We start from the raw sequence: 14,238 nt of genomic DNA, 5'->3' as shown, positions 1-14,238 counted from the left end.
AGAAGGATTCTAGACACAATGACATGCATAATATATTGTGCAGCAGAAAATGGTGTGACTTGTGTGAGACTGTTGTAAAAGGTGATGCCACATAATTGCATCATATGGATGAACCGGTCCTGCTGTTGGCCACCTCAACTGTATTAACTCATAGAGTGTTGGAGGCTTTGCTCCATGCAGTCTAACCTTTTACTTCGAATTCACATAAAATGAACATATTGGAAAATAATACAAGAAAATATTAAAAGGCTTGGTATTGACTTCTTAAGATTCAATAGATCACATATTTCTTGTTTTCTGAATAAAAAAACAAGACAGTCAATTTTTTAAAATAACGAATCATAGCTTTATTGTCGCAGTTTACCTACCTAAGAAACCACTACAAAAATGTAAACTTAAGAGAATAAATTGCACTGACTATAGAAACAAAAAAAGTATAGAAGAGGTGTGTAGAATGTTTATCCCTGATTGGAAATAATGTTACCACTCGACCACAGCACTGACAAAATGCTGTGGTGGAGTTTCCAAGTATAACGTCCACATGAACACCTTTTCATAAGTTCCATTTAGTGGGCCAATAATTTGCCCCAAAACTGAATTTTCACACGAGGAGAAAACTGCATTGGCCTCTACATGGACTTTCCACTACTGACATCTAAAGGCTTCTGGCAAATGGGCACAAATATTCTTCAAACTACTTGCACTATACATATCACTACTCCAAAATCCAGACATTTTCTTCAAAAAAATAAAAACTTCCAAAAACTGTTCTTTCATAGATAAAAACCATCTTTAAATATATATTCATAAAGAACACGTCTCAGCAATGCTGCATTTGCTTATCATTTCCCGCAGGAGCCACTTACCTTTGAGCAATAACTAAAAATATTTAAAGAACAAAGATGTCACTCAAACCTTGTCAATAGTTCTCATCTATCTACAGCACAGTTTATACAAGGTAAGAGTCATCCATCATCTTCTAATTGTTGAAATCCATGAAGGGAGAACCATACTCAAACTCTAAAATCATAATTGTTCATTTATCAGATACTTAGGATCACAATAGAGAGAGTGGTTATGATGTGCAAAAAGCTACTGAGCAGAATCTCATAAAATTCTGAAGAACAATGATGATGTTGGTTGGTGAACAAGACCAGGTCAAAACCTAGTATATGGCTGGACCTCTCCGGCCGACCAGTGGTGTAACTTCATAACTTGGCCGACCAATGGTGTAACTTCATCACTCAGTCACAGACATTCGCCTTTGTAGGGCTGGCCAGCCAAAAATATCCTTGTGGCAGTGGGTGATGGAAATGTTAGACTAGTCAGGAGTATGACCATAAGAACATAAGGGCATTATTAAGTGAATTTGAGATTAAGTGTGCAGGTCATTCATTCTGTCATGGCTTGTTATTTCCCGATGATCTACTGTAGAACAAAGCCACTTGTGCATCAACTGTGGCTTATAGCAACAGATTCATGACAGATTCGTTACAGTTCAATTCTTATTACCAACCAAATCAGTTGTTCAATAAATAGAACAATCCTAGTCTGAGGAGACACAAATCCTTATTTTTTCTTTCATTCACTGGTGAAACACTCCTCCAGGAGTCACACACCTTCTCATCAGAGGACAAAGGTATACTCACATACCTATACTGAATGTGGCAAACCAACCAGTCAATAATATTATAATTTGTCCAGTTATAGAGCTTCACATGTGCTAAACCACTCCTCCAGCAATACAACTACTGATGTATCTGATACATAAATATACAACATCCAATTAAAACAGAAGTGATGAGGGCTCTCCTTCAAGACACAGAGTAATTCACGAGTTCTCGGGATCAGCAAGAGTGCACTGCACATCCACAGCAAGACGCATCATTTTTTTTTAACCAGATCATAGTAAACATACACAATGTTGTGCACTTCCTACACACAGTTGGATGATTTGAATTCATCGGGGACATCGCTGTCCAGTTTACAGATGACCTTGTAGATCGCTTTCTTCCACGAAGGGTCTGTGTCTTTGGCCAAGGAAATGGCGTTGAAAAACTCGTGGAGTGTGATTTCAGCAACCTCAAGAAATCTCTCTGGAACCTGTGGGTACAGGGACCAAAACTGAATGTGCTGATTCACTGGTAACCTACTCGCTGTTAAATACAAAATGAACACACAGCACATGCGGTCATTTGGTCTAATAGTCAGCAATATTTAGATTTCTTCTAAATGAAAGTTTTACTCATATGCTGTTTATATTTTACATGTTTTCTTTTGCCCTCATTGTTCTAAAATAGCAATAGTACATATAAGAATTCTTCAATCTAAAACAGACATTACATAGCCCCTTCTTTGTCCTGCGTCCCCTGTCCTAAGTTTGAACAAAGTATTTATATTATCATTGTGATGTAAAGGTCTTAATACTTCCAGGACAACTGCGTGGACAAGCCATTATGACCCCAACTTGGTGTTTTTGTATGTCTTTCCATAACTTGCTTTCCTAAACAACATGATTTTGTGAGAATGGACAATTGACAAAATATATACAAACCATTAAATTAGATATTTGGTTTAAGTTGCCCTTTAACCAGTGGGCTTTAACTAGAGTTTAACTACAGTGTTGTCAACACACTGGTGCACCAATGGATAGCAAACTCCATAAATCCGTGCAGCACTCCAAATCAACATTGATTGTTCCCTGACCAATAAGTGTTATCTTTCATGCCCTCACTTCAAAGCGGAGAGCGCCTATCTTTTTTGTTCTCAACACATATAAAACAAATAAAATGTCAGACACATTATCGGACCATGACAGAGTGCCGCTTTGGTTCTGGAGCCTTGTTGCCCTCTGTCAAACCATCTGTACCTTCAGAGGAATTCCACCTCTGGGTTCTCAGCACCAGCGACCGGACGGGGAAGGGAACACCCCCGGTGAAGAATCTATCCGGTGCCGTTATTTCATGCAGAATAGTTAACAGGACTGCTGTTGGGATAAGTTATTTTCTTTCCCTCCAGCTCCCAACACAAAGCGGGCCTGGGAAAGGAATGTCTTGGTCCCAAGGTAAAGAAAACTGTCTCAGCTCTTTCCCACCGAACGGCCGTCTCCCTCGGAATTCGCCGCGTCTTTCTCAGCGTTCCGCGTCAGTAGCAATCCAAGCCCCACTCAGGCGTGCCGGGCTCCCTAATCCCGAGTTGTTTTAGCGGGATTCTACGGCTTCCTCTTCCCACAGTTGGATAAAGCGCGGCGCTAAAGTTTAGATAATGGGTTTAAAGGCGGCTCAGACGCAGGTGCAGCGCGCCGTGAGGGTCAGTGCGAGGACACTCCCATACGTGACCGCAGGGTCCGGGCCGGACTGCTGCTCAGCCGCACGGAAGGGACGTCGCCGCGCAGACGAGGAGTGTGTGGAGTGGGGCTTGGGCCAGCGAAAGCAGAGGTCCTCTACGTGTTTCACAGTGGGACATCTATTACATCTATATACATCTATATCTATAATCCACTCATTTTACCCAGCCAATAAAAACGAATTGCATTATTTCATGCATGTACAGATGCTTTACTGTTCACACTGTACATGCTCAAAATAATAAGGGCAATAATGTCTACTGCAATGGGACCTTTCGGCTAAAAGCAACTATGAATTATTTGCTGAATCCTTTACTGTACTTGGAAACTGAAGTGGTCTTGATCAATATATAGGCATATGAAGTGCATTCTTGGAAAAAATAACCTTGGTCCTTGCAGCTCCTCTGAAATCCCTAACATCTGGATTCAGTCACAAAATTGTCTTACAGTTCTTCAATAAGAATCAATTAGTCATTATATTATAACAAATTCACTTTCTTTTAACATGTTGATTGCTCCAACGGAGTCAAGTGTTAATTTATTGCAGTGAAGCCAGATCATTGTGGGAGGGTATGACTTTTTAAATTGTTTTTGATCAAATAGCAGTAGTAGTTGTAGTTTTAATTGAACCCAATCTCACAACTAAAAAGTACTACGTTGTGAGTTGAACTAAGTTGTTGCACAGTTTAAAAAACATATCTAACTATTTCAATCATGAGCCGAAATGCAAAAAAAGTGAACGTCAGCAAAAAAGAGAGCCTAGAAGTATAATAAATACTATTGAATGGATGCAAGGTTGACACTGGGCGCCGTCGCCTACCTGGAAGTCATTGGCTTTGTTGTAGTGCATGTTGAGGGCGCGGAACAGCTCGGAGTCCCTGGTGATTGACATGTCTTTCACGTTGTTCACTCCATCCACGATGGCCTGACGGGCAAACTTCTCCATCTGGATGTAGTAGAACTCACGGAAGTTGCTGAACCACTTGATCAGCTGGGAGGTGATGCAGCGGTTGAACTGGAAGAAATTTTGGAGCGTCCAGTAAGTGCTCAAAATCGCTGAATACAAATGAATAGGAAATTTAGTTCAGAGAAATCCTGCGCATGATTGGCAGACATATTGATTTATATTGTGCCGTTTGTTTCATATCAAGTAAAGTTTTTTTCAACCATTCCTGTAACAATAGCAGGAATTCCCCTCATTTACACATATAAAATATAAATATGATTTCAAAGTGTACATCTTCACTGTATGCCTAAATCATTATGTATTTTTTCTTTGAAAAACGCCAACAGTAATCTAGTGCATGCATGTCGTATCGTTTGATGTGTTTAGTCAATTTGGAATTGCATCAGTCTTTTTCCCACCACCTTGTTGAAATTAAAAACCATCTGCCAAAGCAGTGTGTTCCCAAACTCAGTCTTGTCATTAGTCTTGTTATTTAATCTCTTCACCCAGAAACACCAAAGAGAAAACGCCCAGGGGCTGAGGCCAGGTCTTTATCCACGCTGCCATCAAAGATGTTTCTCTGCTCTCAGTCTGCATCATAAGGGCAGAAGGAAGCTTCCCTCTCAGTGGCTCGGGCTGATACGATTGGTTTGGACACTGGGATTAGACCCCTTTTGTTCAGTGTGACTTCCCACAGGAGGGTCATGGGCTAAAAGGAGACACAGCCTCTCTTGACCCCAGGGGTCAGCACTGCATGGTGACTCAATGAGGCTCCACCAGGAAGGGCCTGAGAGAAAGGGGGACCAGCTGGGCAGGACGCTGCTGTTTAACCCGGAGCTTGTGACCTTGTCCAGACGGCTGGCATAGACCGCATCGGACTCACCAACTTTAACTGGCGTCCCTGCTGAAAACTCCAGCTTAAACAGCCAATGCTGGGCAAACTGGTTTCAGCTTCTTTTGACACTTTTAGTTGATTGACCAGCTGTTCACCACCTGACCAGCCTATACATACAGCTAGTCTATTCGATCACCACCTTACTCCACCAGCTTAACCCACTATGACCAGCTTTGTCCAGCCACAGACCAACTATGACCAGCTAGAAGTGTCGAAAACACACCTTAAACTATTTTAAACCATCTTAGAATCCCAGCTGGTCTTAGCTGGAATTTTCTGCAGGGGTATTCAATCTAACTAGCCGGGCATGGCACTTTGTCCTTGACTTTGAGTGACAAAACTAAACAAGAGCTGCTTCTTATAGATAACATAGAAATACAAAATAAAGGAAAAAACAACACTTGTGTACTTTTCTTATTCAGACGTAAGGACAAAACACTGCTGTTGATAGACTGGATTCCTCCCATTGCCAAACCAAAGTGTTCACATAGAATGGAAGTAAATGTGTTCCAACGCCCACGGTTGCTAGTTGAACTGAATAGCAGTGTAGTTCTCATCGGCCTGATGCATGTGTAGAACTCCTTTCCATCAACCCTAGCAACACATTTCTGTCCATTCTTATTGGTTCTATGCCTTCTTGGTGTGTTTTTGTTTTTTGTACTTTTGTATTTTTCAACTATAGTAATACTGATGTTATTCACTTTTGTAAGTCGCTCTGGATAAGACTGTGAAAGGCCTGTAAATTTGAAAAGAAATACAATCCCCTTACTTTGCTTACCTTGACATCAGGAAAGAAGGTCTTCAGCACATTGGAGCTTGGGTAGCGGGTGTAGAAGAACATCAACTTCGCTTTCTTCAGATGGTTGGGTGTCAGACCTTCCTGAATGTGCAGAAGTTAAGGACTCAAGACAATGTGAAACAAAAGTACGCCAGAGTTTGACTATATTAAAGTATTTCCCAGACTTCCTTCACAAGTCTGAATCACCCACTTTTTTCTCTTTCCTCACAGCAGTCTTCAGTTCCTAATTCATTACATTACAGTACAACAGTGTGCTGCCAAAGGAGTCAATAAAGACACAATATTATGTGCATGGAGACAAAATAGCTTTGTATATTAGATTAGGGATTTTAATTAGAGGCTTTCAAATGCTGCTTTCAGGGAAATGCCTGGTGGGGATTAAAACATCGTTTGGACGGCAATAAGAAATGGAATATCTCAGTTTTGTGATTTGATTATTTTGTAGTCCAGATGGCTATAATAATAATAATAATAATAATAATAATAATAACAATAATAACAATAATAATAATAATAACAATAATAAAAGTGAACCATTTATCTGTTCTTATCTATTGTTTTATTTAGGGGATATATTAGACAAGTGAGTTCCTTGATAAGAGCAAAGTACTATGTACAAGAAGAAAGGGATGGAACAGAAAAGCCATTTGTGCTTCTTGACTTATATTTATCAAAGATTTCTATGATAACTGAGCCATTTCAACTTTTTAGTCGAGATTCACCTGAAACTTCATATCCATGAACAACGCCCAACACACATACACACACACATATGCATGCATTACTTACGCCCACATGCACACACACACACACACACATACACACACACCAGCCAACATGCACACACACAGACACAAATCCTTTAAGGTGAATCTTATTTTCCCTGTATGATGTAAATGATTAACATAATTGTGGATTATTCAATAACGCTTTCTTCATAAATCATGCTCATGCAATTCTAGGCATATCCTTATCAGGAAATGTGTGGAGATTTATGAGATTTACATTACGGGAACAGTAAACCTCTTCTCACCCCAACACCAAGAAAACTGAAGACATTTTACATCACAACTAGCAGTTGCAGTTTTTTTTTAAGGGTTAGTAAAATGACCTTTAAGGAACATTTTTTTGGATTTTCCAAAATGTTTTCTCAGTGGCTATCAAAAACATACTGACTTCTCTATGTGTAATCAATAGACAATTGTATAATGAACCAAGAATGAGCAAAATTAGTAATCTGGGAAAGCACTGCAAGATTTTGAATTTAAACAATTGACACAGCACACCTACTGAATAATGGCTGTAGATACAGTATAGCTTCAGCTATTCTCACAATACATTAAACAATGAATGGGGCTATGATATTTTCATTGGCAAACTGATTTTTTATCAAATGACTCATCTACTGATATCAGTTGATTTTAAAATGGCAATATTGTATTTTCTATGGAATGTGAAAATAAAATATTGTGACTTAATGAAAAATTCCTGTGGACCACTGTAAATACAGTATATGTAGAAGCTAAATTATTTCATAGAAACCAACACTGAGGATGAAAGATTGAATCTCCATTGATATTTCTCAGCAGTACTTTTTAGTTATAGTTTTTCACCATTTAGTTAAAATGGCTGCAAGTCTAGATTTGCATTTAAATCTAAGGTGAAACAATGTTCACATTTTAAAGTATGCTTAATGACAGCAAAAATAATTTTAATTTTTATATATGTATTAATGTTATACATGTCTCCTTAGAAAACAAAATTGTAATATGAAAACATCTTATTTTAAAATTTCATTTTGAAAGAAAAATTACACTGTCTTCACTATTAATATTTTAGTTGATACAACTGTAGTATTTAATTATTTGCATTGTTAGCATTTCACAATTACATCAAGCTGGAAGCTCAAGTGTTAAAGCCACAGTAAATAAAATGTTTTTCCCCCACAAACAACCAAATGCGACCTTCAAGGTGCACTCCAATCACTCTAAAGACAAATATATTCTGAGTACATTTTTCAAGTGTAGAAAACACATACACTCAGAATTTCCTGAACAGAAACTGCTGCTTTTTCTGCCTTTGAAAATTGGCTTTTGTTCCTGACAATTCTTATCAAAGCCCTGTATTCCTTTTTATTTGTCTTTTTCTAGACTTAAAGTTATTACTCTGCTCAGATTAAAGAAGATGCTGTAATTTTTTGGGGTTACCAAGATCAAAGGAAAAATTCTCCTTGAAGTCTGTGCTACTGAAAGTCCTAATGCTATGTCGAGCCTCACCGAGCCATTGTTAGAATGGGGAGGGAAGAAAGGAAAATTGCCGTTTCTTTGTTGGTTCTCCGTTGTTTTCAAAGGCAGTAGATGGCAATAATAATAATCTTGTGGACAGAAGGAGGATTATTATGAGGCACTCCAAAACACTGAGCAAAACTCTGTAAGGACACTGACAAATGTTTTTGTGAATTACTTGCAATCTTATGTGCATTGTGCTACATACAAGCTCTGGATAGATGGATATGGCAATTCAGTGACTTACATAGATGAAAAGGGTGGTGTTATTTTATTGGGAGAGCTGACTTTTGTTTAAAAAAAAAAAAAAAAAAAAAAAAATCTTGCCATGTAATAGACAGTCAATGCTCTCAAGTTAATATCAGCCTAACCTCTGATACCCTCAAGGTGTTACGTTCGGCTAAGCAAATATTTACATCTCCTCACAAGCAAGTGCCTCTGTCACATGAAAGGATATATTGAGCGACATATAAGGGTTTCTCTCCGCCAGGCTCTGCAGATCCCCGCATTCCATCTTAACATGAGGGAGGCAAAGGCTATCCATCGACACCTGTCCCAAGGCTGTTGATCGGGCATGGTGGGCCATCTGAGTGGAGCTCACCTTGGGCCTGGCAGAAATGGTGTCCCACGGCAAGTCTACCGAATCTGGGGAGGACCTGTCCACAGGTGGGGGCAGACACGGGAGGCTTCCGAAATTGCCGTGGGGGCCATACTTGAGGAGGTGCTCCAGAATCTGGTTCTCATGAATGGGGGTGCTGTAGCTGAACTGAAAGGGAGCCTGGTGAACCGGGTAGGGTCTTTTCACTGCTTGATTCATGGAACTTGGGTGGCTCAGAGGTGGCTTACGAACCACCAGTGAAAGTGCCTCTGTCTGGTCCTCAGGTATTTGCACCTCAGCACTCTCATAATATTCCAGGGACCTTGTCTTCATGGAATCTTCAGTGTGTGGCTGCTCTTGCACACATGCTATTTGGGTCTTCTTCTCGGGTCCTATATTAACATGGGCTGGAATTTGCCCCATTTGCAGCTGGGGAGTAAAAGCTGAGGAGAACTGTTTAAAAACCAAGTCCACACTCTCACTCACAGCTTTGGAGAGCTCATACTTGAGCGACTCTGGTAGATTCTTGCCCTCCTTTAGAAATGCAAAATGGCTGCTGTGTGTCTTTACTGCATCTCTTCGGCTGGCTTTAATGCTGTCCCTCCTCTTTTCAAAATCACCGTCCTGGTCCCTGTGAAACTCAGAGTCAGACCCTTCGAAGGGTTCTTTGATATGCGTGAGGTCTTCACGTTCTATAGACCCAGCTGGACCCACCTCCTCCCGGTCCTCCTGCTCAGAATCGCTCAGATTGTAAACCTGGAAGAACTTCTCCTGGAGCTGCCTGAGGAGCCTCTGCATGGTCTGCAGCTGCTCCTTGAGCCTCTGACACTCCTCTTCCTTACTGCCGCTCCCCCCTCGGCTGACGCCAAGGCCTCCGCCCAGACTGTGCTCCTGATGCTGAGGCAGCCTCTGCTTCCTTTTGTTCTCCCTGTAGGCCTCTCTCGCATCCCTGCCGTCGGCCTCGCTACGCTCCCCTTCCCCCGGAATCCGCGCGTTAGGAGATCCCGCCATGCCTCTGATGATGTTCTCCACCCGGGCACGTTTGGCCTGAAGGTGCTCGTTCAGGGGCCTGTCGGCCTGAGGGCTGGTCGTGACGGAGGGGTGGCTGCCAGGAGACGCCAGCTCTGCCATGCTCTCTTTGGAGGAGTTGCTGCTCTGGTCCTCCTGGCTGGAGTCGGCCATGGTGGAGCTGGACACAGCAGTGGCCGGCAGGTAGAAAAGATTGTCCTCTAGGACCCTTTTACTCTGAATAGTTTTCCTCAGCAGCTGGGAGATGATGGATCCATTTGAGTAGGTAGTCAGGGAATCATCGTACACGTTTCTTCGGAAACAAGGGTGCAGCAGCTCACCTTTTTCCTCCTCCAGGTAGCCCTCGCTGGACGTGTGCATGCTCTGGTCTGAGAGGCTGAGATTCATGCTCTCAACACAATCGATTAATGGTCACTTAGACGTTTGGAGCCAGGAACTGCCTTGATTCTCAGTTATCTGCAAAATAAATATATATTAAGTGTAAACGTCCATGAACATTTATGAAATTAGAAAAAATGAAACATTCTGGCATATCCTTAGAAATATGAACCATATTGATTATGTGACAGGCGTAATCCAAGTTGGGCTGAATGGCCTGTTTTTATCACTTTTCTTATGTTCTTATAAATCTGCAATATGATTTCAATGTAGAGGGTCAATACATAAATGCACCATTTTATACTATTGTGTTTAGGTAGTCTGAAGCCTACTGAATAAACTCTCTGATACAAAAATCAATTCCTTGATTAAAACTAACACCCTTACTTGTTGCTTTCAGTTCCCCGGTACATCAAGCATTCAGTGACCCATCAATCCTACTGCAGTTGTATTATACATATCGCTTTTTTTTTTTGCTCGATAAAGACCCAGCCTGATAGGTGATGACAGAAGGTAGCTTGTAGAGCTTAGTTTTCATCTTTGATTTTACAAAGACATCTTCAATGAGAATCAAATTCCATCATTAAATATTAATTTTAAGGGATGTTAAAAGACCCATCATACTTTATGCGAAAACACAATTTCATAAAACAGAAAACCAAGAACTGAGAAATGCTAAAATTCTGCTTTCATCTAGTATTTTAAAGGACGGTTAATATGCATGATAAAAAGATTTATAAACCCCATAAAAAGGCTTCTTTAATTACAATACCAAAGACAGATGAAGGTCTTCCAAAGACCACACAGAAGATCAATGTATTCGCTTTTAAGAAAATACATAAGATTATCTTGTCATCTTTTTTTATTACTATCTAGGTTAAAGATGAAGCCAATAAAAAAGTATATATAAAAAAAATCATATCTACAAACTGTGCTGATACATAAGCCTTCCTTAAAAATATCGAGAATATAAAGTTACTCTGAGTACAAATTGTACATGATATTATTTTTCATTCTTCACGTTAGTTGTTTTTGACTACAGTATGAGTCAGACAATCAGAATAGTCAAATGCGAAATATAGACTTTGCATATTCATAAAAATGATTAAATAAGAATACAATTCACATATACTTTTAATGATGCTTATGACTGCAAAATGTACGCAGAGATTACTCAGTAACTATTGTTTTTTCATTCTTGGTTTATTTTTTTATTAAGATTTACTCACAACTGATATTGCATTTAAGAAAAAAATTACCCTTGACTCCAGTCAATTAGTGATATACAATTAAATACATTCTTCCTCTGGTAATATTATATTAATGCCAAAAAGTGAAGCCATAAGACATTTGTCATAAACTGTGTTCCATAACTGAGTGCAAGATGGCATGTGGATGAGAACAACACAATATATAAATTCAACTTGCAATACCTTCGGATATAAGCACCTAGAAGAACTAAATAACTAAACAAGTTCTGCTCCTCCGTGTCTAAATGAATAATTTGAGGATACCAGGTTCTGCCAGCAAAATACTGTTCTGTGTGAGTCAAACTGAACTTATCATTCACATGCACCTAGTCATAGAAACTATGTGACCATAGATTCCACAATAATACACAGAATGTATAGTTTTTAAATATTCCACACCTCTTGCTCCTGTTCTTTTTCACACAGAACAGAATACATCAGAAATCCTATGTTTTAATCTATAATTTACAGTATATATTGTACTTCTACTACATTTTAACACTACATGGAGTACCTTCAATCCATAATTCGTGTTTAATTATAGATGGAAAGTTTGATGCGGTACACTTATGAAAAGAATCTCTTGTATGGACTGCAAGGGATTTCACAATCTTTTACAGGGAATATTTTGATTTGTTGCATTATTTCCACATATTGACAGGGAAAAATGTTTTTGTCTTTTGATGTGACATTCTTCACAGAGATTCTTAATCACCAATGTTGAATTCTCACATAAAAGTTCTTAATTCAATTAATTTTATTTTATTTTCATTATACTATATGTCGGTATAAGCGCTAAAGCGCAAAATATGCCATTATACCACTGCTTAGGACAACATACAGTTAGCCTAGTAAGCATGCAATGATAGTATATCTCTAGTTCATTTGCCTATATTTGTTTCTTCATACTCATGTAGATTCCTTGTAGTTTTAAAACATCTTTATCAGTAAATGTACAGCAGAAACCCATCGAAATGTATGCTCTCCAGAACCATTCCCACCCTCCGGGCATACGCATTGTGTTAGAAAGAGGAAACAAAAGAACCATATCGTTGATAAATAACTTCCTAAAAATAAAACAAACTGTGCGCGTAAAGAATGACATTTATTATGTGAAGAAACCTGTTTCAGTAAATTAATCTGGTAGGATACATACGTGGGCTACTACTTTAAGGTTTCCCGGTGGCAGTTCCGTTTTGACAAACAGATAAGCTAACACGATTGGCTGACTGTCATTACAAGTGTATAATTTATCTTCAGTCTATACTACGATTGTACAGCTCATTTTTTAAATGGGAAGCCTTAAAAAAGTAATACACCTATGTTAGAAAAAGTTAACGCTCTCGTGTTCAAAATATGAACATTTACAACATAGCCTACTACGGATTTACAATCAAATGTTTAATACTGAAAACGATAAAACTTTCATTACAGTTTACAGTCGTTTCAGACAAATAATTTGGCAAATATGTTAACAAACTTAAACACACACACACACACACGCAACACTCTCACACACACACACACACACACACACAATATATATATATATATATATATATATATATATATATATATATATATATATATATATACACACACACACACTACCGACAAATAAAAATATGCGATAGGACAAACAATCCCTTGTTCAAGTTGAAAATAATTTGTCACACCGAATTTGTCACGGCTTTATAAAACATTTGGGGTGGCATTCAAAACCACCTCAAATTTCTCAATCAGGTGATATGTTTGTTATCAACACGATATACTGAACACAAAAGGCACTTCAGAGAAAAAAAACTACATTCTTGACTCTCAACAATCAAGACTTCGCGAGGTGACATCCTGTTCCTCTTTACGGTGTACTAGCATGTATTCACATACTTTTCTCAAACTTCAACCAACATTCTCACCTCCATATGCCATCTGGCTACAAAGTCATTTATGCCGCTTATCTCATAAAAATAAAATACAGCTGGCTACAATTCAGCATGAATACGAAGTTTGAGCGCACTTATCCTTTGACTACATCATATAGCCTACTGCGCTGATAATTTGAGAAGAGTGCTTTCAGAATGTATCTTACCTGTGGCTTTGATGGGAAGGAATTGATGCTGTCTGCTGTCTGAGCGAGATTAAAGGTTTCCCATGAACGTGGTAGATGCGCAGATTCTCGGGAGCCACTCGGGGAAATGAAGGCGTGGCCAGTGAAAACAAATCAGGGCTCAGTTATGATAAAAACGTAATCTAAGGCTGGCTGTCACTCACATTAGTGAACATAATTTATTGTGGGCACGAAAACAACTTGGTGGTGTAGGGTCTTGTCTTATTTATTCACAGGCTAATATGTTGGCTGAAATCAGTTTACATCAGATATGTGTCAGGCATGCCCTTTATACAGTAGGACATTTGGCTACTGAAGCAATTCAGGTTATTTTACAGAAAATTTCAACGATAGTTGCCCAGTTAGCAATAGAACCTTCAACCTGACCTGTTCCCTAACATTATGCTGTAATAATATGAGTAGAATTCATTAAAATGATAATTAACAAAATAATAATTAGAGGGCATGACCGTTTGAGTATAATGCACCCAATTAAACGAGTTTTAACATCAGTTATGGACGCGTTTTTATTATTATTATTATTATTATTATTATTACAAACCGTTCTTTTGGATATTTTATATCCGAGTGATGGCACTGTAAAA

The 14,238-nt window shown here is 39.0% G+C and overlaps 1 protein-coding gene across 1 annotated transcript; it reads right to left on the bottom strand.

The window, feature by feature from the left end:
- Positions 1-1,301: 1,301 nt before the first annotated feature.
- Positions 1,302-14,124, bottom strand: prox2 (prospero homeobox 2). The gene is made up of 5 exons (XM_064327916.1): positions 13,616-14,124; positions 8,729-10,354; positions 5,966-6,073; positions 4,167-4,361; positions 1,302-2,103 (listed from the first exon to the last, which is right to left on the bottom strand). Exons 2-5 carry the CDS (start codon positions 10,283-10,285, stop codon positions 1,936-1,938), a joined length of 2,028 nt encoding a protein of 675 aa, XP_064183986.1. The 5' UTR covers positions 10,286-10,354; positions 13,616-14,124; the 3' UTR covers positions 1,302-1,935.
- Between the last annotated feature and the right edge of the window lie 114 nt (positions 14,125-14,238).

This window comes from Anguilla rostrata, chromosome 1 (assembly GCF_018555375.3).
Source record: "Anguilla rostrata isolate EN2019 chromosome 1, ASM1855537v3, whole genome shotgun sequence".
Taxonomy (NCBI): Eukaryota; Metazoa; Chordata; class Actinopteri; order Anguilliformes; family Anguillidae; genus Anguilla; species Anguilla rostrata.
This window is presented reverse-complemented; position numbering and strand designations above follow the sequence as displayed.